This window comes from Molothrus ater, chromosome 10 (genome assembly GCF_012460135.2).
Source record: "Molothrus ater isolate BHLD 08-10-18 breed brown headed cowbird chromosome 10, BPBGC_Mater_1.1, whole genome shotgun sequence".
Taxonomy (NCBI): Eukaryota; Metazoa; Chordata; class Aves; order Passeriformes; family Icteridae; genus Molothrus; species Molothrus ater.
In genome coordinates, this window is record NC_050487.2 from 9096099 (window position 1) to 9122688 (window position 26590).

Sequence of the window (26590 nt, forward strand, 5' to 3'; positions counted from 1 at the left end):
TAACTCTGCCAAGCACCAAACCCCATGAATTCATTGCACCTAACACCAATCACTGTTCCTGTTAACATCCCTGCTGCTGTCCTTCCCTCTGAGACAGGCTGTGTGGCTGCAGACACAGCCTGGATGATGGCAGCCACATGCAGGGAGCTTCACCTCCCGCTTCTTGTCAGGCCTCTGGCAGCAACTCCCGGCTCAGAAGCAGTCGAATGGAAAGTGCTGCTTCTCCCCACAAACCTCCTGTCCTGGGGTAGGGGTGGCTATGGACTCCACCATTCCTGCTCCTGCTCTGCTAAGGGCAGTTTTAAGAAACCATTGGCAAGAAATCTCCTCCGCTCTTATCACGCTCCCGGCTCCCTGTCCTCCGGAGGTTGGCATCCGCTGATCCCGGCCGTGCCCGCAGCGTCCGGCCGGGGCTCAGCAGCGGCCAGCGGGCCGGGGACCTGCCGTGAGCTGCCGTCGTGCGGGCGATGCCGCGGCCCCGGGATGCTCCTCGGCATCGCTCGGAATTCCCGACACAGCCGCAGCTGCGGGGAGCGCGTCTCTCCTGCGGAGAGCAGCCGGGCCCGCGGGGGGACCGGCACCGGAACCGGGACCGCAGCGCTCGGGGCCGCTCCGAGCGCCGGCCGCGCGTCCCTGACCGCGGCCACCGAGCGCTACCGAGCGCTACCGGGTGTCACCGCCGCGGGCGAGCGCGGCGGGGCCGGGCCTGGCCGGGCCGCCGCCCCCCGGGCCGGCAGCGGGAGGCGCGGCGGGACCGGCGGCAGCGGCAGGATGGTGAGCGGGGCGGCGGGGCGGGCCGGGACACACAGACACACAGACAGACACAGACAGACAGATCCTGGCAGGGACCGACAGATAGACAGGTAGCCCTTGCTGGAGACAGATATGCAGACAGGTAGCTCCTGTCGTGCGCAAACAGCTGCGGCCGGGGACACACAGGCAGCCCCTGCTAGGGACGGATGGACAGACAGACGGGCAGCCCCTGCTGGGGACGCCCTGACAGACAGACGGGCAGCCCCTGCTGGGGACGGACGGACAGACAGACAGACGGGCAGCCCCTGCCGCTGGCCCCCAGCCCGAGAGCCGGGGCTGAGCGCCGTGCCGGGCAGGCTGCGGGGCACTCGGGCGCACCGAGCGGGGCTGTTGCGCTCTGTTTCCCGGGCCGCTCTCCCGGCGCTGCCCCGGTCCCAGCGGGGCTGGCGGTGCGGACGCGGCAGCGCCGCTCGGCCGGGTCCCCGCGGCTGCCGCAGCCGGGCCGGGATGCTGTGCCCGGGCCGCAGCCGTGCCGGGATGCTGTGTCCATGCCGGGATACTGTGCCCCGGCCGGGATGCTGTGTCCATACAGGGATGCTGTGTCCATGCCGGGATGCTGTGCCCGGGCTGGGATGCTGTGTCCATACAGGGATGCTGTGTCTGTGCCGGGATGCTGTGTCCGGGCCGGGATGCTGTGTCCATGCCGGGATGCTGTGTCCATACAGGGATGCTGTGTCCATACAGGGATGCTGTGCCCGGGCTGGGATGCTGTGTCCATACAGGGATGCTGTGTCTGTGCCAGGATGCTGTGTCCATGCCGGGATGCTGTGTCCATGCCGGGATGCTGTGTCCATACAGGGATGCTGTGCCCATGCCGGGGTGCTGTGTCCATGCCGGGATGCTGTGTCCATACAGGGATGCTGTGTCTGTGCCGGGATGCTGTGTCCATGCCAGGATGCTGTGTCCATGCCGGGATGCTGTGTCCATGCCGGGATGCTGTGTCCATACAGGGATGCTGTGTCCATACAGGGATGCTGTGCCCCGGCCGCAGCTCCCAGCTCCAGCCGCAGCCACACAGGGCACCCCCGGCCGGCCCGGCCTCGGCCCTTGCCTGCGAAACACCGCTGAGTGCGTGCTCTCCCGGGCTGAGTGCTTGTGAAACGCTGAGAGAAACGCTGCGCTGTTTACTGAGAGATATAATGGCTGTCCAACATTACTTTCTCTTTAGGCCGTCATGCATTATTACTTCTCTTGCAATATAAAATTAGCAAAGGAATCTGAAATACAAAAAGGTGGAGTGTTGGGGCAGCATTTGAAAAACCAGTACATCTTTTCCATGTTCATATATTTGCTTTTGCAGTATGGATTTATAAACACGTGCCTGAAGTCTTTGGTGGTTGAAAAGTATGGTGAAGAAACATGGGAAAAATTAAGGTAATGTGTTCCCAATAAATGTAGTGCATTGAAAGAAGGTGCTCAGGAATTCAGCAGCAGGGGATATAATTTCTTATTGGTAAATGGTAGCTGATGTATCTCAAGTAGTAATTAGGATTAACTAAAAGGGCAAAAGCAAGAGTTTCTTGCCTTGTAACACTTCATCCTCTGATACTAATTTGTCCCAATTAATTTGTCATATCAGATAATTAAAGATGACATTTAGTCTTATAGACAATTTTGCAATAGACTTGCTGACTCACATGACAATATTGAGAAGTAATTACACTAAAAAGATGTCATCCTTAATATAAAGTCAGTTTAATTCCAGTACTCAGAAAAGCAGCTAAATCATAGAATCATAGATCATCTGGTTCCAATCCCCTTGCCATGAGCAGGGAACCTGCCACTAGTCCAGATTGCTCAAAGTCCCATTCAATCTGGCCTTGTTATCATCTCTGGTTTTGTCTTTTTTTGTCTTTTATGAGCTATATGGATTTCCAAAATACATAAATGATACTTCGATGCCATATAATCCATCCATGATATATTATCATCCATTGAAGCCAATATAAAAAAAATCAGCAGGTTTGGGGAGCCCCAAGAGCTATTGTGGCTATTGTGTCCACATGAAACAACAAACCAGTAGACCAGAAGACAAACTAAGACTCCACTTGCTCTAGCACCCCACAGTATGATGTCCTAATCCTTGAAAGAGTTTACTGTAATACCATAATGTGAAATAGCAGAAATGGTGAGGTGGACACCACCATTCAGCCATGTTAAAGCAATTTAATTAATTTAAAGCACTTTAATATTAAACTTACATCATTAGGTGAAGTGGTGTGTTCCAATACAATGCTTGAGGGAGGTTGAGGAGTGCATTCACAGCAAACAGTCCTTAAGACATGCCAGTTGGGTCACCCAAGCATGTTGTATTCACAGCACTGCTGAGACAAGGATATTGTCTTCTCTGTTGTAGGCTGCAGGCTGGAGTCCAGGATTCTTTCTTGACTTTTGAGGTTTACAAAGATGAGATCACAATGCAGCTTGTCGACAAAGCCTGCAAAGTATTAGGTATGTGTTAGCATGCCTCAAAAATGGATCAGCCTGGGTCAGGCCTGAGACTGCAGCCCAGCTTTTGTCTCCTGTGCCCTTGGGAATGCCTTCCCTCTGTTGCAAATTTTCTGCCTTCAGTCTTAATCCACCTGACAGCATTGCAAGAACTTCCAAACCCTTCTTATTCCTTAAGGTATCTTTATTTTGCCAGGTGTCCCTGCTGACATTGTTCTGAGGGAGTTTGGAAAGTATTTCTTTGAATTCTGTAAGCGCTCAGGCTACGACCACATGCTGAGGACACTGGGTGGAAATCTCTATGAGTTCATAGAGAACCTGGATGCACTGCACAGCTACCTGTCCCTTTCTTACCAGGCAAGTCTGATAGTAACTGCTGAGCAGGTATGGATGGATGGACTGCCAGAGTGCATAACACAAGGAACAGCATCTCATAGGTGTGAATAAATAATCACCAAAGCATGTTCTCTTCTGCTATGTTCTGAAACAGATTACTCCAAATGTTAGGATAATTTCTAAAAATTATTGGTTTTGAATAGTCCTCAACATAGGTATTATTTACTACATTTGCTCTAATGCATAGCAGATTCTTCTTCACAGGTGAGAATATTTAATTTTCTGGTTTTTAGCTTATTTATATTACAGTTTATGTTATAAAGGCATGAGATGCTTTTGTACTAGTAAAATTCATCAGTCTACTTTCTGAAAAAGTAGACTTTTCCAGAAAAAAAGATGCTGAGGTTTGGTTTTGTTTTTTTTCCTCAGGAGATGAATGCACCATCTTTTAGAGTAGAAAAGAATGAAGATGGGTCAATGCATTTACATTACTATTCAGACAGAAGAGGTCTGTGCCATATTGTGCCAGGTAATGAGACTTAATGCAGAGTACAGATCAGTGCAATATACATACAGGGTAATCATATATTTGCAGGTGCACTCAGAGTTCAGTACCTTTTTTCAGCTGAGGCCAGGCCATGGAGTTGAAGCCTGGTAGACTTCAGTGTCCAGACTCTGAACTCAGTATTTCCCTAATGCCTGATCCCTCCTAGCTCCCAGTAAATTTCATCAAAAGTTGATGAAATTTTGGGTATGACAACCCAGGCCATAAAAGTCCATTCTTGCTATAGAATTTCCTCCCTGGAAGAAGAAGTCAAGTTCATGGTGTGTGTTGTGTCTAACTGTTTACTAATTCTCTGTGGCTCGTGCTTTATAAATTCCCGTGAAGTAGAAATTCCAGTTGAGTTGAAGACATTCATCCACCCTGTAGTACATCCAATCTGTGAAACTCCTACTGGACCCTGCTCCAAACTGAATCTTTTACCAGCATTTATCAGCATCTCCAGAGCTGTGCTTGTGCAAGCATTAGAGAGCTCTAGGTCTGTAAGAGATGACCATATTCATTTCTTTCATAAATGATGGTGAATTTAGAAGTTCATCAAAACTTCCCTTGTTGTCAAAACTTATTTGATATTGAAAGCACAGAATTATTTGTAATTTCAGACAGAGCTTTTGATGTAATTTTGATGTCCAGTATTTTGCCTAATACCTGACCAGAAATGAGAGAACTCATTGTGCATCTGCATGAAAGATATTTCCTTCCTTTCAAAGTACAGTACTCTTCAATGACTGAAATAGATTGTATAGCACAATCTCTTTAGACTCCCTGCATTCTTTGGGTTGATGGGAATTCATATTTTTGCTCTATGGCTACTTGAACACATTCTTCAGATATCCTGCTGAGCTGCTCCTGGTGAAAACCAGCATTTATCCTCAGCCAAGGCAAAAGCAGCAGCAACTTTGAAGCTGACCTCCTAGGAGCATACTCTCATCATGGCAGCTGCAGCAAGGACGACACATGTTGCTTTCTTCTTCCAGAGTTCTTTGGGAAAGTGATTTCTGAAACAGTGAAATTCCACTGGGGGCCCTCTAAAAGGGGAATTTAAAAGGTTTTGTTCTTGGCAATACCTTGTCTTTTGTTTCCCCTTCAGGAATCATCGGTGCAGCAGCCCTGGATTTTTTTAACATTGAGATTTCAATGAAAATAGTCAATCAAACAGAAGAAGAAGAAAGAACTGGGAAAAAGGAACATATTGTTTTTCTTGTCACTCAAAACCCTCTATTTCCGTGCAAGGAAAGAAATGAATTTTCTTCCTCATCTCAATGTCTTGCTGACTCTGAAAAACAAATTGAGAACCAACTGAATAAAGAGGTATTTTTAATATTCATTATCACCATGTTACTGAAATATATTTAAAATAAAAACACCCTTGAATTTCCCTTTGGATTTATTTCAACAGGACCTTGAAAGAGCCAAGAATGCAAATGGAGACAGAGGAAACTCTGTTTGTCCTGTTAAAAAAAGTCACTGGAAAACATTAAGAGGAATAATCACATTAGGAAAAGGTGAGAGATCATTCAGAGGGAGCTCATCATCATTTGAGTCTCTTCAGCTAGAAAGTCCCCATCCCCACCCACCCATCCATTTTGAAGTTACCATTTATATTTCCTCTGCAACTTTTCAAAATGTTTCTGGTTAAGTTTCTTTCAGTTTGACATTGATGATCAAAGAAAATTGCAGATAATAACCATGCTTAGTAATGACAGATACTTAAGTGGAATATGACCTGTCACTTTTGTCTCTTAAACAGGGCTTTCATCTGAAAAGTGTTCTTCTGTAAAATGCCATTGTGTGGTGAATTTGATTCTTCATTCTTATGTCACTCGGTTTAGGATGCTGAATTTAAAAGTGTGTTTTTTAGCTTGGTAGATACTACTCCTTTCCAAAATTATCAACTGTAGTAAATTTTGAAAGCCAAATTACATCCTCCACTACCAAAAGTCTACTGCTAATCTCTAAATCTCTGTTCTTGCCTCTATGTATTAGATGTTTATTTATGTTTATAAAATGGAAAGAATTTTTCAGTTAGGATCTTTTGATTCCCCAAAAGGAATGAGAATCTAGCTCAGCACTGCCAAGATGCCTGCATTCTGGGATGAGTGAAAAATTGAACCTGGTATCACCTGGTGCAGTGTCACATGCATTACAAGGGCAGATATACTAAGTAAGAAATGAATATATATTCAAAATAAAATTTTAGACTAGCATTATTAATAAAAAAATATAATTCTTTAGGAATAAGTGGGAGTTATCAAGAGCCAAACTTTGATAAATTAAAATCCCACACTGACTTCCCCTGAAGCAGTAAGAGGTCTAAAAGCTAGGTTCTAGGTTTGCAATAATTTGCACCAATTTCCTGAGTGACTTGAACATTTGTTCTCAGCAGAACTTACTGGAGTAACTGTCATAGCCACCTTCAGGGGGAAAGAGATCACTGGAAGCAATCATCTTTTTGATTCTGCTGGGTTACTGGGAATCCAAGTATATGCCATGAAGATCAAGGGTTTTGGGTGCCTCACTCAAAAGATGAGCTCTTTTGATATTTTACCCACTGTATTCCTTTTACAAAAATATCTGCTAGTAAGCACAAACTACTCTGTAGATTTGTGACCATTCTGTAAAAAATTTCAGGGTAAGTAAACTAGAAACCAAACAGTAATTCTATCTCTGTGCTATGGACATTGTACATATGGTTTATTGTACAGGAGATTAAAACTCAGATCACACTAGGTATTTTTCTCTTAGTGTTCCTTAGTAGCTGGCAAAGTGTATTAAATCCACTGGCAAAGTGTATTAAATCCACTTCTGTGCACGTTTTTATGGGATGTGCCTGTGTTATATTGCTATGGCATCTGCAGATTCATAGAGAAATAACATCTAGTTGTTCATCTGTTTTTATTTTTTCAATCTAATTTCATGCATCTAGTGCTCTATGTTTTTTGTGTGCTTAAGTTTTAAACACTCAGCCGACTCAGATTAGTTGCTGATCAGCTGTGGATTACACTGCAGAGCATTTAGCACAGATGGGGGCACATTTCTGGGCCCACACACTCTTTACTTTGTCTTCACTCACTATGATACAGGGTCCTGTCTCACTGAGGGATAAAAAGTCATGCTGATTGGTTTTATGAAGTGCAGCCTGATTTTAAAACAACACATTTATCTCACCACAGGTAAGCTCCTGAGAGGATTTGATCCTGTTTATCCCAAGAGCCTCTGGATTGACACAAAAACATTTTGCAATGGACTTCCTTTTCATATGGTTTTTGACAAAGAGGTAGGACAAGCATGTGGGCAGGGCTCTTAGTTTGCATAAACCTCAGAGTAATTTCCCTTTGTTTAGACTGTCCTACAGTTCCCTGCTGCACGTGCTCTGTGTGCAGTGTACACTCACTCACAGGATTTGCAGAAATACTCTGTACAGAGACATGCTCTCTAGCACTGCAGATAGGAATCTCCTTTGAATTCATTGAGTTTCCCATGTCTGAAACATCTGCAGATATGCTAGCAAGGTTTATTGCAGCAGTCTATCTGTCACCAAATAGTGAGCAGAATTTTTTGAGGTTTCTGGTCACCTTCCTGTCCCTGCATACACCAGAGCCATGTCCCATCCTTTAAAATGCCTTTGCATTTACAGTTTCCCTCTCTCCTCCCAGTTACTGATCTGTCCCACGGCTGGGAGGGCTTTGCTGGCAGCTGAGGCTCCATGTGCTTGCTGAGTCTGCTCCTACCTGCTTCTGCTGGGAAAGCCCAGCCACCTCCTGCACCAGGCAGCCCCTCTGGGACCCCAAAATCTCTGTACCTTCTGGGGCAGCATTGAGTCTCCTCTGCTGTGCTCACCCCCTCTGCAGCCCCTTGGCAGGGCTGTCCTCTGGCTGCTCACCTGGGTTCCCACCAAGGTACAGCTCCTCCTGCTCTGAACCCTGTGGAGAGAATGTTGGCTTAAACAGGAGCAAAGAAAGGAGAAGCTGAGGATGGGACAGCAGAAGAACCCTGAATACATTTCCCTCAAGGAACATGTTTTGGCATTGTGCTGATCGAGATAGCAGAACACATAATCTGCTTCATGCCACTGCCCATGTCAGCCAAAATACAGACTCTTAAACCTTTAACCTTAAACCTAAACCTTTCTTTTACTGGCCTAAAAAGAAGGCCAGTATGCATAATTTAATAAAATTACTAGTGTGCAAAGAAGAAAAGTCCTACACCCACTACTGGTAGCCAGGTCAGAGCTTCAATAACCAATGACAAGCAGAGAAGAATGTTTCTGCAGAATTTAAGAGCTCATGTATGGTCAGCAGAGTAAAGGAAAATGACTGAACCTTTACACTTCCTTAAGAGAAAGTAACCCATGGCATCTATTAGAAAATTAATATTTGCCAAGGCATTTTATGCCACAGTTATTTTCATTTTGGAATACAAGGCACTCCAGTATCTCAAATTTTCTCCTGCAAAATTCTCAAATTTTCTCCTGTAAGGCTGTTTGTGAGGCCTACAGAAATGCAAGCAGGGATAATAGCAGGTATCTTTGGGGGATTTTCACAATTGACAGGGAGGAGCATCTTAATAACAGCATGCCTTTCTTGGGGCTTTGTCTTGCTATGAAGGGGATGCATTCAGGGCTGTGTAGCACTACACTGACAAGATAGAAACTTTGCCCAGAAATAAGCCATGTGCTCTAGAAAGGCTAAGTCTGGAAATGTTATGAACAATTGCTTGGTCTGAATCCAAAGGGACATGAATTGTAACATTTGTCCATGTTTTCTTTTTAAGCTCAAAGTGAAGCAAGCTGGGGTGAGCATTCAAAAGATTGTACCTGGCCTTCAGACCATGGGCATCTGCTTGGATCAGTATTTCAGGATCGTTCACCCAGAAGTGCCCTTCACCATCTCCAGCATTCAGAAATTCATCAACAGCCAATTTGTGTTCCAGACTAGAAGAGAGATGATGCCTGAGTCATGGAAAGAGCGGCCAATGCTAGAGCTGAGAGGTACTTCAGTGTTTGAGTAGCCTAAGTGCTGATATTAAATCAGGAATCAGGCTGAGGTGCACTCCTGACCTCACTCCACTCCTAGAAATAGCCTTTGGCCAGTGAGGAGATTAGATGGTTCTGTTTAGACAAGCAGTAGATGCTTGTACACAAATTCTGCTATCACCTCACCAGATTTTGAAGGCTTTCACTCAGAAGCAACGACTCTGCTCCTATTTGAAAGGCTTAGAAACATGGTGATTTTTCTGATGCTGCAAAACCCACATGTAGATACATGGTTTGTTCTTAATTTATGCCTTTGAGGGGAGTTATTTGCTACTGGCTGGGTTTCCAATGTGATTAAAAATAGATTAGTTCCCTGTGCTTTTATTTTTTGTGGCACATTTTCAGGTTCTGTCTTCACACACCCCCCCAAAGCCACGTAAGAGAGTTTACCAGTTAAAATTATCCCAGCAAAAAAGATACTGTATTTTCTTTATTTTTACTGAGAGGACTGAATTTGGGATGATCCTCTGCTTGGTGTAATTAACTATAGTGGCATTTGGTTTAATTGTTCTGTGACTTCAGTTTTTCTTTTATGAGCTATGCTATATGACCTAATTTTCTCTTGTCTCCTTTCACCTTGATGTAATGAGTGTCAAATCTTGTTTTCCTGGGATTCAGAAAAAGATTGAGGGTTTAGGGACAACCTTGAAAAAAGTAATGCTACCAAAACAAGGAACTTTGACCAGTCATGAGTACAATTATACTTTCTCTTATGTTCTAGGGGTTAGTTCACATGTATTTCTGATGTTTCAATCCTCTTAGTTTTAAAGCTGTTCATCCAGTAGCCCTGGGGATGATGTGAAGGAGAAAGAAAGAAATAGGAATTTCTAGATTGTTGTTTAGAAAACAACGATACTTATGAAGTAAGATGGCAACAACAACAACAACAACAATAGTAATAATAATAATACCTCAACCAAAACTCAAAAAACTAGATTCCCCACCAAAAATCCCTTTTACCTTTCAGGCATTTTTGTTACTGCTTATTTAGATTATGTCAGTAACTGAAAGCTCCAATTTCCAGGGAGGAAAGTGCCACTGACTTTACCGGGACACATACTATGCACTGTGAAATTAAACTTCAAATGTTTTGCTTAATCACCGTGAGTCTCAGTTCCCCTGCGCATGATTCTGACTGACTGGCTTTGGGAACAGCCTGAGAATTAGGAGGAGAGGAGGGGAAAATGCAGAGAGGAGCAGAAAGGAGAGGGGAGATGTTGTGAGCACTGGGGTTCCTCATGAGAAGGAGGGAATTGAATCCTGGTTGGGCTCTGCCCAGCCCCTGCAACACCTGAGGGAGTGACTGCTTCCTGGGTTCCAAAATTTTGTTTGCCCAGTGTGGCTCCTCTCAGCAAGTTCACCTCGAATTCCTAGGAAATAAATTCCTGTGATCATTCAGACCCTACAGAAACCCCCCGACCTTAGAGCTCATCCCCTAGCACTACCAGCAGTAATGCAGAGCACCCTGTGAAAGGCCACCCTGCTGAAAAGCCTTGCCACCCCTGTTTCCCCCAGGGCAGATGATGTGGATGGAGCCCCTGCAGTGCATGCTGTACCTGTGCTCGCCCCTGCTGCGCACGCTGCACGAGCTGGAGGAGCGGCAGATGCACATCGCGGACATCGCGCCCCACGATGTCACCAGGGACCTGATTCTCCTCAACCAGCAGAGACTGGCAGAGATGGAGCTCTCCAGCCAGCTGGAGAGGAAGAAGGAGGAGCTGAGGATCCTGTCCAAGCACCTGGAGGAGGAGAAGAAGAAGACTGAAGCTCTGCTCTATGCCATGCTGCCCCAGCACGTGGCCAACCAGCTGAAAGAGGGGAAGAGAGTTGAGGCAGGTGAATGAACAGGGTGCATTTGGGCTGTGTGATTTGTACAATGGGGATGGGGATAGAGAGACTGGGGTGCTGGCACAGCCCCTTTGCCACTGCATTGGGGTCCATTCTCTACTTGATGACATCCATGTGTAGGAGGATGATCACAGACCCTTAATTTCACTGATAATAAAAATTAGGCTGTTCTTTCAAAGAAAGCTTTGGAAGCTCTTTGCCAAAATTGTTTCTAAGGTGGTGAAAGGTGGTAGTGCTGCCCATTCAGTGAACAAAATTCAGTGTTTCAGCAGTAATCTGAGATTTTGGTTTTAACATGAATATACAGGAAAACGAGGGCTCAGGAGTGAAGGGAGTAAAGAAAGAGGACTTTGCTAGAAAATTCTCTTAGTACCTTTATGCTATTTATAAATGTAGGATCATGATGATTCCCATTGTTATTAAGGGTAGCAATAATATGCCTAAATTCCCTTTAGTAAGCACATATATGAAATCAGAGATAAAGAGTTAAGTGTTTCCTCTAAATGGTGCATTCAGATGTTTGGGTTGTTTGAGATGTGCAATTACCCTGTATTGATACATTCTTACTCTGACACCTCTCCTTCATCTCAGTACCTGGGTGAGGTTATTACAACTGAGAGGCCATAGAATGATCTTTACAAGCAAGCCTCAAAAAGATCCTGTGACTGTGCAGCCATGACAAACACCACTGCTCTTTGTGCCCACAGGAGAGTTCAAGGAGTGCACTATATTGTTCAGTGATGTGGTGACCTTTACCAACATTTGTGCCCAGTGTGAGCCTATTCAGATAGTTCTCATGTTAAATTCAATGTACCTGAGGTTTGACAGACTGACCACAGTGCATGATGTGTACAAGGTAGGTACTGATCAAAAAAAGCTGCAGAAAGTTTTGCTGGGCTTTTTTTGTTTGTTTGGGTTTTTGTTGTTTTGTTTTTTCTTTGTTTTGTTTTAAAGTACTTAAATCCTCTTCACCACAGCATAATTGTTGGATAAACCATAAAATATTACCTATTTGTAGTGGCCACACAAACTGAAAAACAGGAAGAAGTGCACATTATTGGACAGGAACACAACTTCTATCATAGGCTAAGGACTCTTTCCACAATGCAAATAACAGAATCGCTCTCCTTTCATATATATTTCTCTCTCCCTCCTTTCTCAAATGCCTATCCAAGATGAATAATTTGTCTAGTTCTTTTATTTGTACGTCTTCTAAATAGGTCACTTTATCATTGTCTCTTTTGGTGGGAAATAGCATTTTAGACAATACCCAGACAATGGGTAGACTTCTGTTTCATGGAGATCTTCAGCAGTGGTATCCTCTCCTGCAAACCCCCACAGAGCATCAATTAGACCTAGAGGGTGCATGTGGTCTTCAAACTGTGCTGGAAAGATCAGAGCCCTGGCTGGCCTACAATAATAGTGCTATCAACACTTCCAGAGGTACCAGATTTGATGTGCTGAAGAACAGTTCCTAAGTTTCTGTCTGTCCTCAGCTCATTAAATATTTAGGAAGGCAGAAATAGTAAAGGGTGAAATCCAAATCTCATTTATTCTTTGCTCAGGCAAGATTTGCAGTTCATCCCACAATAAATTGTACTGGGAAATCAGAAGCATTTCTTCCTTGGCAAGGAATCTGTATTCAATAATTGAAGAATCCAGGACATGGCCCATGGATTTCAGGATGAATTAACATCATATTCCATCTAAATCATCCATCAAAAGTAAATGATCTGTCACTATAATAATGTCCTTTTGAAGCCTGTATATAACTCCTATTAATATTGAAGGCAGTTACTGGGGTACAGAGAGCAAGGATGAGATTACTATTGCAGGGAATTGGGAAAGCAATGAAATAGTGACATTGATCAAACAAACTTGGCCCAAGCTTATAAACATCAGAAGTTATGAATAAGTCTTGTTAAATTAAATCTTCTGCTATGGCTGAAAAATAATTAGGGTATCTATTTGCATTAGTAGCTTTTTACAGTTGTTTTTAATTTGTTACAGAAAATTACTGGCATCACTGTGGGTTTGGCTGTCTGATAGAAGGCATGGACAGGAACACATTCTTTGAGATTGAAGTGAGGGACTGTTTTAAGTCACTGTTAATGAACAAACCCAAATATTAAATTATGTTTCCACTCTCCCATTGGTGTTAATTTTTAAGAAAGCAGATTAGTCTAATCTAAAAGATCTCTTTTTTATGGATGATAAATGGGCCAGTGAAACCTCATAAGAACAGTTTAGAAAATGTCATTACCATGTAACAGGCTTTTACAGTGGAACATTTAAGAATTCTCTTTTTTAAACAGGTCTGCTCTATTCCTAGCAAAATTTCTGTTACAGGAACAAAATCCAAAGTATTTCTCAGGTACTTTAGCATTAATTTCAGGGAGATTGGGTGCCTGAAGGAGGACAAATCCTTCAGCATTTGTCTCAGAGACTGCAGCTGTTGTGGGAAAACAGCTGGTTGTAGGGAAGGATGCTCCCAAACTGTTTAGCTCACACTCTGTTCTGTGAGATCCTTGAGACTGGAGGTTCCTTAATTTTGTGTGAATCCCTTAATCATAATCGACAGTGAATGGGCTCCCTCGCTGTATTGTGACTTTTAAAAAATAAATCTCTCTCAAACAAGAAATGCACTTTTAGCACTAATTGTGAATTAGAGCTAATTAACAGCACTCATCTATCAGGTAACCTCTGGCTCAGGAGGCTGTGCCTCAGGCCAGCTCGTTGCATATCCCCAGGGAAGGAGGAAGGCAAACAGCCTGGCACTGGCACAGCAGCCCTTTCTCCTTGGGGTCTCTCACTCTGATATCTAAAGTGGCTCAAGTGAGCAGGGACACAATGCCATGGAATTTTTAGTGTGGAGTGAAGGAGAGAATCTCCATCTCAAGGAAACTCATGTGTGCTAAAGCTTTTCAGTGATTGGAAGCATCTTTTAAGAGAAAGGGGGAGTTGGTGCAGATGAGAAGAGCCCTGAAGAGCAGAACAGAAACCTGAGTGAGATGCACCTGGTGTGCTCATGTGCTTGTCCCTCTCAATTAAAGGTGGAGACGATTGGAGACGCCTACATGGTGGTGGGGGGGGTCCCTGTGCCTGTGCCCACTCACGCAGAGAGAGTTGCTAATTTTGCCTTGGGCATGATAATGGCAGCCAAAGGAGTACAGAACCCAGTTTCTGGAAATCCTATCCAAGTAAGTCAACACAAAGGTGCATGTGTGTCTCCCTGTCTGCTTCTTGTGCTGAGCTTCTGCTTAATGTATTGCAGCAGCAGCTCAAAGAGCTGCTTCTGACTCCTCTTTGGCTTGGGGCAAGGCCCATGAGGGCACATTTCCATGAGGAGCCTGTCCCTGTGCATATTTGATATCATACTGGCACCCAGTGTCGTGTTGAGATGAACTTTTCGGTGTCTGCACAGCGTTAAGAAAGATGTTAAATAACAAGTGACATTTTTGGGGGGTGTTTTATCTTTGTAAAGATTCGAGTTGGGATCCATACAGGTCCTGTCCTGGCGGGGGTTGTGGGAGAAAAGATGCCTCGTTACTGCTTGTTTGGAGACACGGTGAACATCGCCTCCCGCATGGAGAGCCACGGCGTCCCCAGCAAAATCCACCTGAGCTCCAGTGCCTACCAGTGAGTGACCCTGAGGGAAACCTCACCTGCTCAAATCCATGCTCAAATCCACTGCCCTGGCACTGCACCTTTCAGTGGAGATGGTGCTTAGTCACTCCTTTTAGCAGCTTGTAAAGGGAAGTCACTGCTTGTAAAGAACCTTACGTTTTTCCTACTTATTCCAAATATTCTTACATATGGAAGCAGAGGTTTGAGAGTCTCCATGCTAGACAGCAAAATATTAAAAAAAAAAAGAAAGTGATAACTTATTTGGAAATACTGATAAATTGATGTAGGTGCTAGAAAGACAGAACATCTAGAATATTTAATAACAAAAGGTTTAAAATCTCTCTGATTGAACACCATAATTTGTAGTGAAACAATTTCATTTACACTTACTAAGGACTAACTTCATAAACAGCTATCCTCTTCATGCTTCAATTTACTTTCCAGAAACTCATGTTTGATAAAAATTAATACTGCATTTCCAAGAACTTTACGTATGCATAAAATCTGTATGCCAGAGTGGAAGCAAAGACAAACTACAAAGGAAGGAGTACAACAACATTGTCTGGGCACACAGGAATGATGTTGGGAAAATGAGAGCTCAGCTGGCATTGAAATGGCAAACAAAGTTCAAAGGCAGTCAAAGGAGCTCTGCAATGTTAGAATAGAAACATGGACCTGCTGTGGCAGGTGATTTAGTGACAGTGTCCTGAAGAAAGGCTGAGTTACTCAAGGCCTCTCTTGCTTTGGCCTTCACTGATGAGATCTTCAAGGTCCCTGCATCAAGAGTGAGGGTTCAAGGAGTAGGTGAACTATGAGTACTGGAAGAGGATCAGAGCAGGGGTCTTTTGAGAGATCTCAATCTACAGAAATGCACAGGAGCAGAAGGGATCTGAGGTAATGAGAGCTGGGTGGTGGCACTGCTGGCTGTCAGCACTGGAGCAGCTGAGAAAAGCTACAGCTGTATGGAAAAATGGCAAGGGGACATGGTGAAACTGCAGGCTGATCAGCCTCATGCCAGTCCCAGAGAAAATCAAATGGCCATTTCTGGATACATGAAAAAGGCAATTGGGAATAGCAAGTCTGGATGTAAAATAAATGAGTCAATCATGCTTGACAGACCTGATTGCCTTCTCTGATGGAATGACTGGGGATAATTCTGTCTAGCTGATATTGGCTGCCTCAGTGCTTCATTTCTATTTACTGGTAAATAAGAACCCTCCAGCCTACTGAAGTATTTGACTATATAATCCATTAGTTTTTGATCAGGCTGTATGTGTAATGCTATGAAAGCACAGCAGGCTTGAATAAACAGTTGAAACAAATCCTCAGTTGTTCACAAATTGAGACTCTTTTCCCAAGACTGTTGTGATTTGATCACTCAGCTCTTTGAAATCATCAGTGTCATTTTTACTTGTCTTGAATTTTCACGTGTCATTTTGCTTCTGATACTTTAGGTGCCTAAAATACAAGAATTTTGAGATTTCTGAAAGAGGAGAAATAGAAGTAAAAGGCAAAGGGAAAATGCACACATACTTCCTCATTAGAAATAAATCTGCAACTGAGAATGAGATCATGGGAAGGCCAATGAAAGATTTAGATTCTGGCCATGAATCTGTTCAGTCCTTTCCAGAAGGCAAGACTGAAACTATACCAAGTTCTCATCAGCCAGGTAGAGTCAGCTCAACACATATTTTCCTCCTTGAACAAATGAACGATAATACAATCCAATTAAATGTCCTTTTGTATTCTTCTTTCAGCTACTCAGACTCAGCAAAAGAAGGACCAGACCCCAACTGTTGCAATGAAGTATGTTGATGGCCCCACAGATGCCCAAAACAGCCTCAAAAGAAGGAATCAGATGAAAGCTGGAGGTTTAACAGGTAGTTATTTAGTTACCATCTCACAAAGACCACAGAGCTAGGAAGTAACTGAGGCTTAATCTTGCAAGTACTTCATATTCATCTTCTAAATAACCATAGTTTTGTCAAGCCAGAAATTCATGCTAACATTTACACATTACCCTTCTGCACAATCGTTAGGGCCAGACAACTTTCACCTCTGGAGCAATCCCAGGTGTTGGTTGGCATTAGTGAGAGAGAAGCTGGCAGAGCTGCCAAACCCCAGAACCCCTCTGGGAGTGCAAATAGAATGGATAAACATTAGACAGCTCTTCACAGGGCAGACCCATGAACTGTTCATGTACACAGCTTTTCCTAGGAAAGATGTAGTTATGGGGCAGCCTTGCCAACTCAAGAGAGACCTCAGTCCTGCCTGCTGCAGGAGTCAGGAGGATTTATTGCCATGCTCATGTTCTGTGACCAAAGTTCATTCTCCTTTGAAGTAGCTGATACTGAGATAACAGATTTGATGCCATAACAACCTAATCTAATGCAGCAAGTCTTGTAGTTCTATTTATGTGCTTTGTGGATTTTAAACAGACTAAATATGTTGTCCCTAATTACTAGAAAATATTTTACTGCCTTCCCTCCCACCTGCTTAGATGTGGTGGTTAATCTCGTATGTGGTGTGCTGACAAACAGAAACCTCTCTGGTCCTTCAAAACTCACAGTGCAGGAGTGTTTCCTTTCAGGCAAAACTTGTGATTCCAAAAGCGATGGGAGTCTCCATGGCAACCAGCATGCAGATGATGGTCCTCGTCCTCCAAACCAGGGGAGAGTCAAACCTGCTGCTGAAGAGCCACAGAATAGAAATGTTCGCTCCAATTTTTGCACTTTACTCTAAGTTTCTTACTTTTACATTAAACAGAGAAATTTTATTATGATTTTGTGCATTTTGCTGTTATGGGACTGATTTTGTATATGAGTACCACATGATTTTGTAAAAAAAAAAAAGTAAAAAGATATTTCATCACAGTTTTCAGTAAAAATAAAACAGTGGAGGAAATTTTTTTAATCCATTTACATGGGCCATATAATATTTCCAGTAGAGAAAGAAATCCTTGCAGGATGCTTTGAAGATGCATTTTCAGCCTGTGCCACATCTTTGAATATCCTCATGTAAAAATCATGTGTTGGTATCTGATGCAGCAATCGAGAAAGAGGTGACTCATCCAGCTAGAAATATTCCTACTCAAATGAGCACTTGCCATAAAAGAAACATTCCCTGAAGTGACCATCTGTCTTGACTCCAGCACAGCCAACAACTTCCCCATGTAAGGTTAGCAGCATTCCTCCTATGTTTTAACTGCAATAACAGCTTAATTTCCTGACAAATCTTTGGTTGGGTCAAGGCATTATGAAGTAGAAGTGCAGAATAGATCTAAAACAACCTGTATTTTTTGCATCCTGAAGAGAGAATAACATGTACTTGATAGCAGCCAACAGTAGAAAAGAGCACCTGTGATCTCTGAGCCAGCCATACATACTGTGCATAGAAGGACATGGAAATGCTGGAGTTACAAAGCATCAGATTTGTCACAACACTGAAGGACTGTTCAAGGCCTACAACCTACCTGAGATCTTCAAATAAGTTTCAAGTTTATTTCTCATTTTTTCACCCCAGCTAGACCAAAACAAAGCCCCAAAACAACAAAGATTCTGGACTGCAGGAGGAGACTGTCAGTGCTGGAATTAATGTTGCTAGCATCATTGAAAACAACAGCATTAGAGATCAACATTACCTGGTATCAGAGGCTGCTCAACTGAAATACTTCCATGCTGACATATTCTTAGATTAGGTCTGATCAGAAACAGGAGAGAAAAATTGAAGCTCATTTGTCAGGGATTTCAAAGAGAGGAGCAAAAATACAATGGATATAAAGGTTGTAGACAATTTGGTGCATCATAAATTGTGCTCTCACTCCTATAAATGGAGCTTGGACTAAGTGGGTGACTTTGACAGAAGATGTGCCCTGCACACTGATTTATTACCTTTGGCTGTGGATTCATCGACTAAGGATGCAGGCATGAGACCAATGTGAACTCTGGGCTGGAACTCACTGGACAAGGTGATAAAGTTACTCCTCTCTGGCAGTCTGGAGCATCACATTTCCACCTCTGTGTCTGCAGGAGGAGCAAGGCTCTTTAAACACCAGACAGAGAGCAAAGACTGATGAAAGGCATCTCCTCATCTTTATAGTATAGCCAGATGAAATTTCACCTGGTTAGAGTTTTTTTTTTTTTCCAAATCTCTGAGACAGGAGCTGGGCAGCTCAGTCTGCAGCAGCAATTAGTGCAATTATTCCAGCAGAGGAGGATGCACAGAGTGAAACCATTGGTGCTGTTCTCCACTAAAGAGGTGTTCCAGGGGTTTGCCAGGTGTGGTCCCATGCAATGAACACCTGTTAGCTTTTGGAGCACCTCACAAGCACAGGCTCTGGCTTAGCTTCCTCCAGAAGAGATCCATTGAACACTTGCTTTGCTCAAGCCTGCCCTTCTTGCTCTGAACAATCTATGGGTGTTTAATGTTGGAATGTTTTAATTGCCAGTAAGTGCTCCATGGTAAGTTACTTCATGCTGTCCTGTGGTAAAAATGGTGTGCTCAGTGGTTTCTCTGTGGCATCTGCTACAATCTGGTTCTCCTTGAGGTGCAGAGCTGGGTCAAATCTGCACAGCTGCTTCTAAACATGAATGTGCCTGTGCATCATCATGTGTTCTTAAATCTGTAGGCACTTCTAAAGACTGCAAAAATATAATTCAAAAATAAATCTTTTCATTAATATACCAACTGCCTTTTGTCAGTGATTCCTTTGATTCCTGTCCCTCTTTTCCCTTCCACCTTTTCTATTCTCCCTTTTCCTCTAGGCCTACAAAAGTGCTCAGTCTTTGTGTCAGTCACATATCTACAGTGAATTGACACAAAAAGGGTGGGAGAAAGAAATTCCCACCACTGCTTCATGGAAACTGAGGCTTAGAGAAATTAGAAGTTGAAACTTTTGAAAGCTTCCTAAAGCATATGGATTCCCAAATCCCATTAAATCTGGTGTTAAAACCCTAACTGTAAAAGTTTAGGTACCTTAAAGGTCCGGGGGCCAGATTTTTCAAAGACTTTTGTTACTTTCCTGAGGGAAAACAACTGGATTTAGATGCTTAATTGAACACATATGCAGTGTTTAATTCCCACAAATGATGCTTTCCTTAAAACATTTATAAAGCACTTCCCTGTAAAGCCTTCTAAAATGGGCTGTTTAGTAAACTTTCCAAACTGGAACCTTGTTTGCATTAATTCATTACTTCTGACATTACAATGCAACTCTGTATGGATCCAAGCTGAACATAAAAATGCACAAATAAAATAGCAGTGAAAAATTGAAATTATTACTTCAGTAGTGAGAATATATTAAAACCACACTTGAATATAAAAAACTATGGTGAAATTCCAAATGAAAAAGGAAACACACAATTTCATAGAAGTAGACAACATCATGGAAATTCCAGAGGGTTTTTTTTCCTACTAAGTCTCTGCTTCCCCCTTAGAAAACTCAATACTTTAAGAGGAGACAATGAGATGAAAATCTTCCTTAAAGTGATCTGTACAAACATCTACTATTCATGTATTCTTCATACAATATTCAATCATCAGTGCTTCCTGTACAGAAAAAAATAGCAGTGTGCAGTATTTTGATTCCATAAATAGTTGTAATCAAAATAAACACATGCAATGATATCTTCACTTATGTGATTAGACTAACAAGCACTGCTAATTTTTTGCAAGCTGTCTGTAGTTCTGTCTCACAGTTTTGTTATACTTGCTTGCTCAGACCAATGGTTTTTGGTCTGCGCTGTGCTGAGAAGCCATTCCTAAAAAATTCTGATATTCAGAGTTCTTCCTATTTTGACTTGGTGTCCAGCCTTCAGTCTCCAGCTGGATGAGCACACCATGTGAGAAGATTTGTCGTCATATTTTCATACCAATAAGCACTTTGCCCTGTGCTCTGTTAGAAGTGAACCCCCAAAGGACATAAACTCATTGCCAAGCTTTACAGAAATTCAGGGCAACATTACCTGACTCTGTAATATCTCCTTAACTTTGCTGTATTAGTGAAGTCTCAAAGTTTTATCTACAGAGAAAACCTCCCAGGCTCTTTGATAGTTCTTATTTTGTCATTTGCATCAGACACCTTTCTGTCAAGGGAATCAGCAAACACAAATGGTGACACAGTTTCCGCTTTTTGTGACAAACACACCAAACCTGGCTTCAGCACCCTGTTCTCATCAGTCCTGAGGTAAGGGGTCCTTGAATGCATTGCACAGGAGCACTGTGTGGAGGCACCTTTGCTTTGTGTGGTGCCATCCCAGTGTCTGGGATTCCAGCTGCTTGGTTGTGGTTCCATTTCCATGCTGAACACCAGGCCAGTGACCCAAACCACGGCTGGGTGATGCTCTGTGGGCATCCTGCCAAAACGATTTGCAGGAGAGGAACCTGACACTCAGCTATCATTTAAGGGCAATTGATCTCAGGAATCAATGGGCCTTTAAAAATTCACCAGCTCACATATCCTTTTCAGTGATGGTCATCAGTTGTTTCGTGCTCTGATTCTGTGGGCTTTTGAGAGAGCCTTGCTTTTCAGCAAATGATGACATATCTGTTGGTAAGAGGAAACTCACAGCCTTCACTTTACCCCTGGAGAAAAAAAGAGAAATCATTATGACAAATGTATAAAACATGCAGAGAAAATAATAAAAAAAAACCAACCAAAACACCAGCCTGACTGAGGAAAAAGTAAATGCTTTCAACTCTTGCAGGATTTCATGCATCACATGGCCATCCCAAAGGACCAGGCACGGTGCTCTCTGCTGGAAGCATCTGCCTTTTTCCATCGAGTCTCACATCTCCCTGACCTGTGTGTGCAAAGCTGTGTGTGCACAGAACCCTGGGGGTGCATGTGCACCCACAGAGACCCTTCAGTAATTTTAGTATAATGGCTCTGAAAAGAGTTCTCAGCCACTCTTATCCTGGATTTAAATATTTAATGGGGTTTTTTCATTCACCAAACACAGTGGGAATCCTTTGGTAGAAATAATACTTTAGCATATCTGAATTAAAATATTTTAGACGTGCAAATTAGAGATGATCTGTTAGCAGTGCTGGTTTTTTATTACTTGGGTGCAATGGCACTCTATAAAAATTCAAGGTGATACTTCTAGAGAGTTAATTTTAAGGCAAAAATATTCACATCACATACAGGATTATAGCTTTGGAGCAAAATGTGAGGAAGCTACAATAAACTAAGAATAGGAAAACCCAACATGAAGCAGCATGCTGAAATTCATCCTTGTAAAAAATTAAGCTTAATAAGCTTGCTGAACTAATTGCTGGAAATTACCTTACTGGTGAAAAGCTGCGATGGGTGTCTGTGTCAGACATTTGAGTATATAATGGAAGCATCCCCCACTAAGACCATAAAGCATTCTAGGTGGCTTTTTTGGGTGTAAGAAACACAAAGCTTTGTGTTTCAGGGTACCACCCAGCCTGCTGAGGGGGTGAGGTGAGAAACTCTTCCCACAGCCCCTTCTCCTCCTGCAGGAAGCAGGGAGTGCCCTGAGCCACTGCTCAGGCTGACAAGGCAGCTCCAAGGGCAGCCATCAAACCATCACTGCTGCCTCTGGTCACGGGGCACCCAGCAGCTCCCCAGGCACTCCATGGAACAGATCTGGGCTGCAGCTTTGGCTGCTCTGAAAGCTCTTTCCCCTCGTGAGCCAGCAGCAGGATTTGCCATTGCCATCCCAGGCCTGCCCGTGCTTGCCTGCACGCACACCTCCCACATGAGCTGGCTCCAGGGCAAAGCCCCTGTGGAAACCCAGGGCACTGGGATATTTCTGTCTGCTCTGGGGTGCCCTGACCCTCAGGGGAGCACTGACTTTGACCCTCATTCGTGGAGAAAGTTTCCAGACTTCAGGATAAACTAGAATCCACAAAAGTGTGAAATAAATTGTAGAGAGCAGTACAGGTGTATCACTTTGTAAGAAATTTAGGTTTTGGGATTTTTAGTGTGTTGTGGGTGGCAGCAAGATAGAGGGCACAGGGTGTGGTCCTGGGTTGCTTCTTCTTCCTTCTTCTTCATGGGTTTGGGTGGCATTTTGTAATTGGGCAGAAAAGTCTGCATTGGAGCTCTTTGGGATCAGTTATTGGGTTAAAAGGGAAAATAATCCAGGTGTCAGTTCTTAATTGGAGAGTTTAGTCTTAAAAGACCTTGGAACAAGAGACTGTTGGCCATTTTGTGCCTTCTAATGAAAAGCTGCCAAACTCACAGCAGTGAGACTGTTTTACTGATGAGAAATAATAAACACCTGAGTCTGAACATGAATTACTGTCTCAAGTGCCTTCAATCCAGACCCAGGGAAACCCACAACTGGGACCCCCACAACCCCCAAAGTGTCCATGTGCACCCAGAGCCAGCAGGGCATGCACAGAAACCCAGAGTTACAGGGTCAGGGTGATTTGCAAAGCGATACCAGTTCCCTGCCAGGGACTAAATTTAGGTGTCCAACTGCTGTAAAACGCCTGACCCTGAAATGTCCTTACAGGAAGACCCAGGTGCCTCTGAAAGCTTGACCTTGCTGTCCCCTGCAGCCTCTCAGAGAGGAGCTGGCCCCCAAATCAGCTTTGCACAGGGAGTGCAAGGGGCTGGGCACTGGTCTGCTCTGAGGATTTAGGGGGACAGAGCTAAAGCTGTTGTGCCATGCACGGGCACCTCCACACAGGTGACACAGCCACAGTGTCAGCCCCAGGGTGGCCACTGGAGTCCTGTCCCAGCACATGCAGGGGCAGGCAGGCAGAGCCTTGGGCTTCTCCCTGCTCAAACACCTGCTTTGAGGGTATTTGGATGATTGCCCTTCTGAGCCCAGCATGATTGGGCTGAACCCAGGAATCAGCATGAATTCCCAAGGTGGATGTACCAGCTACAGGATGTGGCTGGGCTATCGTACATCACAGTCCCACTGCTGCTGGTTCTACCTGTGGTTCTTGTCCTGTGATGGAAAGCTTCTCATCAATGAGCAGAGACACTCAGGGCTGGTCCAGCAGCCATTTCACTTAATTCAGGCTACTTTTTTCGAGGCTGAAAACATTAACTTGTAATGCTTCAGTTACAGGGGAAATATGATACAATACATCTAAATCCATGAGCCACAGCAATCACACTTCTAAAGGTACAGTGCAGAGTTCCTTAGTATTTCTGTACTTTTTGTTCAAAGTTTAAAAATCCCTTTCAAGCTTAGCTTGTCAGAACATCACATCAATCTGAAAAACTCTGCCTGGCTTTAAGAGAGCAAAGATTTCAACCCCCTTCTCTCTCCCTCAGCCTCTCCTTTCCATGACAAATTTAACCAGCTCCCACTGCCAAACCTCATGCAGTGCAGGGGGGAGCACAACTCCCTCAAAAGAGGTCTCCAGTCTGCTCAGGGCCCATCCACATTCAAACAACTGTTTTGCTGATAGCATACTAAAACCCAGAGCAAAATCCATATATCTAATGAGGTGAAACCCGTGGCCAGCCCAGGCAGGTGGTGCTGTGGAGGCAAACCAAACCTACTGGCACCTGTAGACACGCTCCTGAAACAGCTGCACGCTGCTGGGCTGGCTGCAGGAGACACAGCTGGCTGGTGATTTCCCAGGCCCTTCCTCCTGCTCCCTGCCGAGCTGTGCTGCAGCAGGAGGGGCTGGAGGCTGGGCACTGCCTGGCACCTCCAGGAGCCCCATGCTGGGAGGCTCCCTGCCAGCCCGGTGGGACCTGGTGCTGGAAGGAGCAGGAGCTGGGGAGGCAGTGGGGTAGCGTCTCACAGTCATGGCAGTATCTGAGGAGCAGAGAAAAAAGCAGAGATACAAACAATATTAATACGATTAATAATAATGACAATTCAGATTTCCTCAATGTATTTTTGAAGAGTGACTTCATGTGTGCAGATAGTGCTAGAACAAGGGGGAACAGTTCTCAGCTAAAAGAGGGGACATGAGAGTTCAGCAGGTGAGGCACTGGCACAGGTTGCCCAGAGAAGCTGTGGATGCCTCATCCCTGGAAGTGTTCAAGGCCAGGATGGATGGGTCTTTGAGCAGGTTGGTCTGGTGGAAGGTGTCCCTGCCAATAGCAGGAGTGTTTGAACTAGATGATATTTAAGGTCCCTTCCAACTCCAAATGATCTACCATTCTATTTTTAATCACTTTTTTGGGGCTCAAAACCATTTTGTATGTGGTGAAGCTGAGAAGCAGAGGATGCCAGACAGAGGATGCCAGACAAACCCTTTGCCCTAGAAAGCAGCTGGAGAGGAAGATCCACAGGGTTAGAAAGCACTTTTCATAGCTTTCCCCTTGCCAAAAGGCCATGGAGCTGCTCCCAAACTGATGACATCCCTAGCCACCAGCAGCCCCTTCAGGCTGGTAACCTGGCCACGGGGTCAGTGGGATTGGCAGCAAGCACTGCTCATCAGAGCACCCCTCTGGCTGCATGGAAATCCACCCGTGCTGCTCAGCCTCTCATCTTCTTCCTTCACACAGATTTGTCTCCATGAAAACTTGCAGGGCCATTTCTCCAATACTTCTCACCAAGCCACATTTTGCTCTGATTCCTGCTTCATTAATTCCTCCAGAAGTCCCAACCAGACTTCTATAACTGAGGAACATTTCCATTTTTCCCCTCTGATAAAGTTGTGAAGAGAATGTATTCCTATATATTGACCCCTCTCTGCCTCAACAAGAACAAACTGCGTTGTCTGCAAAAATAAACTGCGCATCTGGCATGATGTATGCAGCCAACCTGTTATTTTTTGTAGCATTTTCCTCATCTTTGACTAAGGCAGGATGGGTTATGGCATGGTTACGAGTGTTGGCCCTTTTCTGCCTGGAACAGAGAGGGGACAGGCATGGAGAGGAGACTCCATGCCTGTGAAAACCTGAAGCAGAAAGTCAAATTCTGCTTAAGCAAACCAAACTCTTTGAGTTGAATCCTTTGTTTGAGCAGCAGTAAAATGCTCCACTGAGCTCAGCTGGGAGGGATGCACCCTGCAAAGCCCACAGAGCCAGGCACGCAGTGCTGTGGGTTTGCTGTGAGCACAGAATGGGGCCAGGGCTCTTCCATGGAGTCAACCAGAAGGCAGCTGGCAGCTCATCCCCCTTCCCTGCGGGCACATCCCGCCCGGGCAGCGCCAGCACAGCCCCCTCGCCGGTACCTGTCTGCTCCCTGGGCGCTGGAGCGGCCGCGGCGCCTCCCTGCAGGGATGCTGGGGATGCCGAGGATGCTGGGGATGCCGGGGATGCCGCCGGTCCCTCGGCACCACGGGCGGGCTCCCAGCTCCCCGCACCGCCGCTCGCATCTCCCGGTGCCGGCAGCGCTGCGTGCCCGCAGCCCCGCAGCTCTCCCTTCAGGGCCCTGTTTTCCCTCTCCAGCTTGTTGATTTGGGAGCGCATCTTGCGGATGAGCTGCAGCAGGTGCGGGTTCCCCTCCATGCTCCCCTGCCCGGCCCGGGCGGACCCTGCCCTTAAAGCCCCGGCGCAGCGCGGGTCAGATCCCGGCCCTGGGGGGCTGGACCGAGCTGCCAAGGCATGGCCATCATTTATTCATGTGGGGCTCGCGTTTCAGGGCAGAGATGGCCCCTCCCGCCGCACAAATCTCGGTCAGCCCCAGCAGAAACCCGCCCGCCCCTCGGGCTTCTCATTTCCTTTGGTCTGCCCAAAAAGCCCAGTGGTCATCTCCATGGCACAGAGAGAGAGGATTTTTTGTAAACTCAGTGGGGTCCAAGGCGTGTGCTTACCCTGCCAGCTCCGGGATGCTGCAGGGAACCATGCTGGGTGCCCCAGCCATGGCACACTTGCAGGCTGCAGATTTTGGTGGGTGCATCCTCAGTGAGCCTGCCTGAGCCTACTGCAGACACCTCTAACTGTGTGGGGTTTGCTACAAAACACCTCAACTTTGCTGGACAGCAATTCATCTCTTCCCTAGCACAGGGTGATTTAAACTTTTTTGCTC

The 26590-nt window shown here is 44.8% G+C and overlaps 2 protein-coding genes across 2 annotated transcripts; one reads left to right on the forward strand and one right to left on the reverse strand.

The window, feature by feature from the left end:
• Positions 1-1966: 1966 nt before the first annotated feature.
• LOC118690287 (guanylate cyclase soluble subunit beta-2-like) lies at positions 1967-19355 on the forward strand. Its single transcript, XM_036389103.1, has 15 exons — positions 1967-2187; positions 3170-3264; positions 3458-3618; positions 4027-4126; positions 5250-5470; positions 5559-5664; positions 7333-7436; positions 8933-9149; positions 10710-11030; positions 11750-11898; positions 14096-14242; positions 14527-14681; positions 16124-16338; positions 16427-16549; positions 17260-19355. Exons 1-15 carry the CDS (start codon positions 1988-1990, stop codon positions 17409-17411), a joined length of 2466 nt encoding a protein of 821 aa, XP_036244996.1. The 5' UTR covers positions 1967-1987; the 3' UTR covers positions 17412-19355.
• A 1654-nt stretch (positions 19356-21009) lies between these two features.
• CCDC195 (coiled-coil domain containing 195) lies at positions 21010-26075 on the reverse strand. The gene is made up of 3 exons (XM_036389126.1): positions 25794-26075; positions 24163-24424; positions 21010-21251 (listed from the first exon to the last, which is right to left on the reverse strand). The coding sequence occupies exons 1-3, from the start codon at positions 26068-26070 to the stop codon at positions 21119-21121; spliced, it is 672 nt and encodes a 223-aa protein (XP_036245019.1). The 5' UTR covers positions 26071-26075; the 3' UTR covers positions 21010-21118.
• Between the last annotated feature and the right edge of the window lie 515 nt (positions 26076-26590).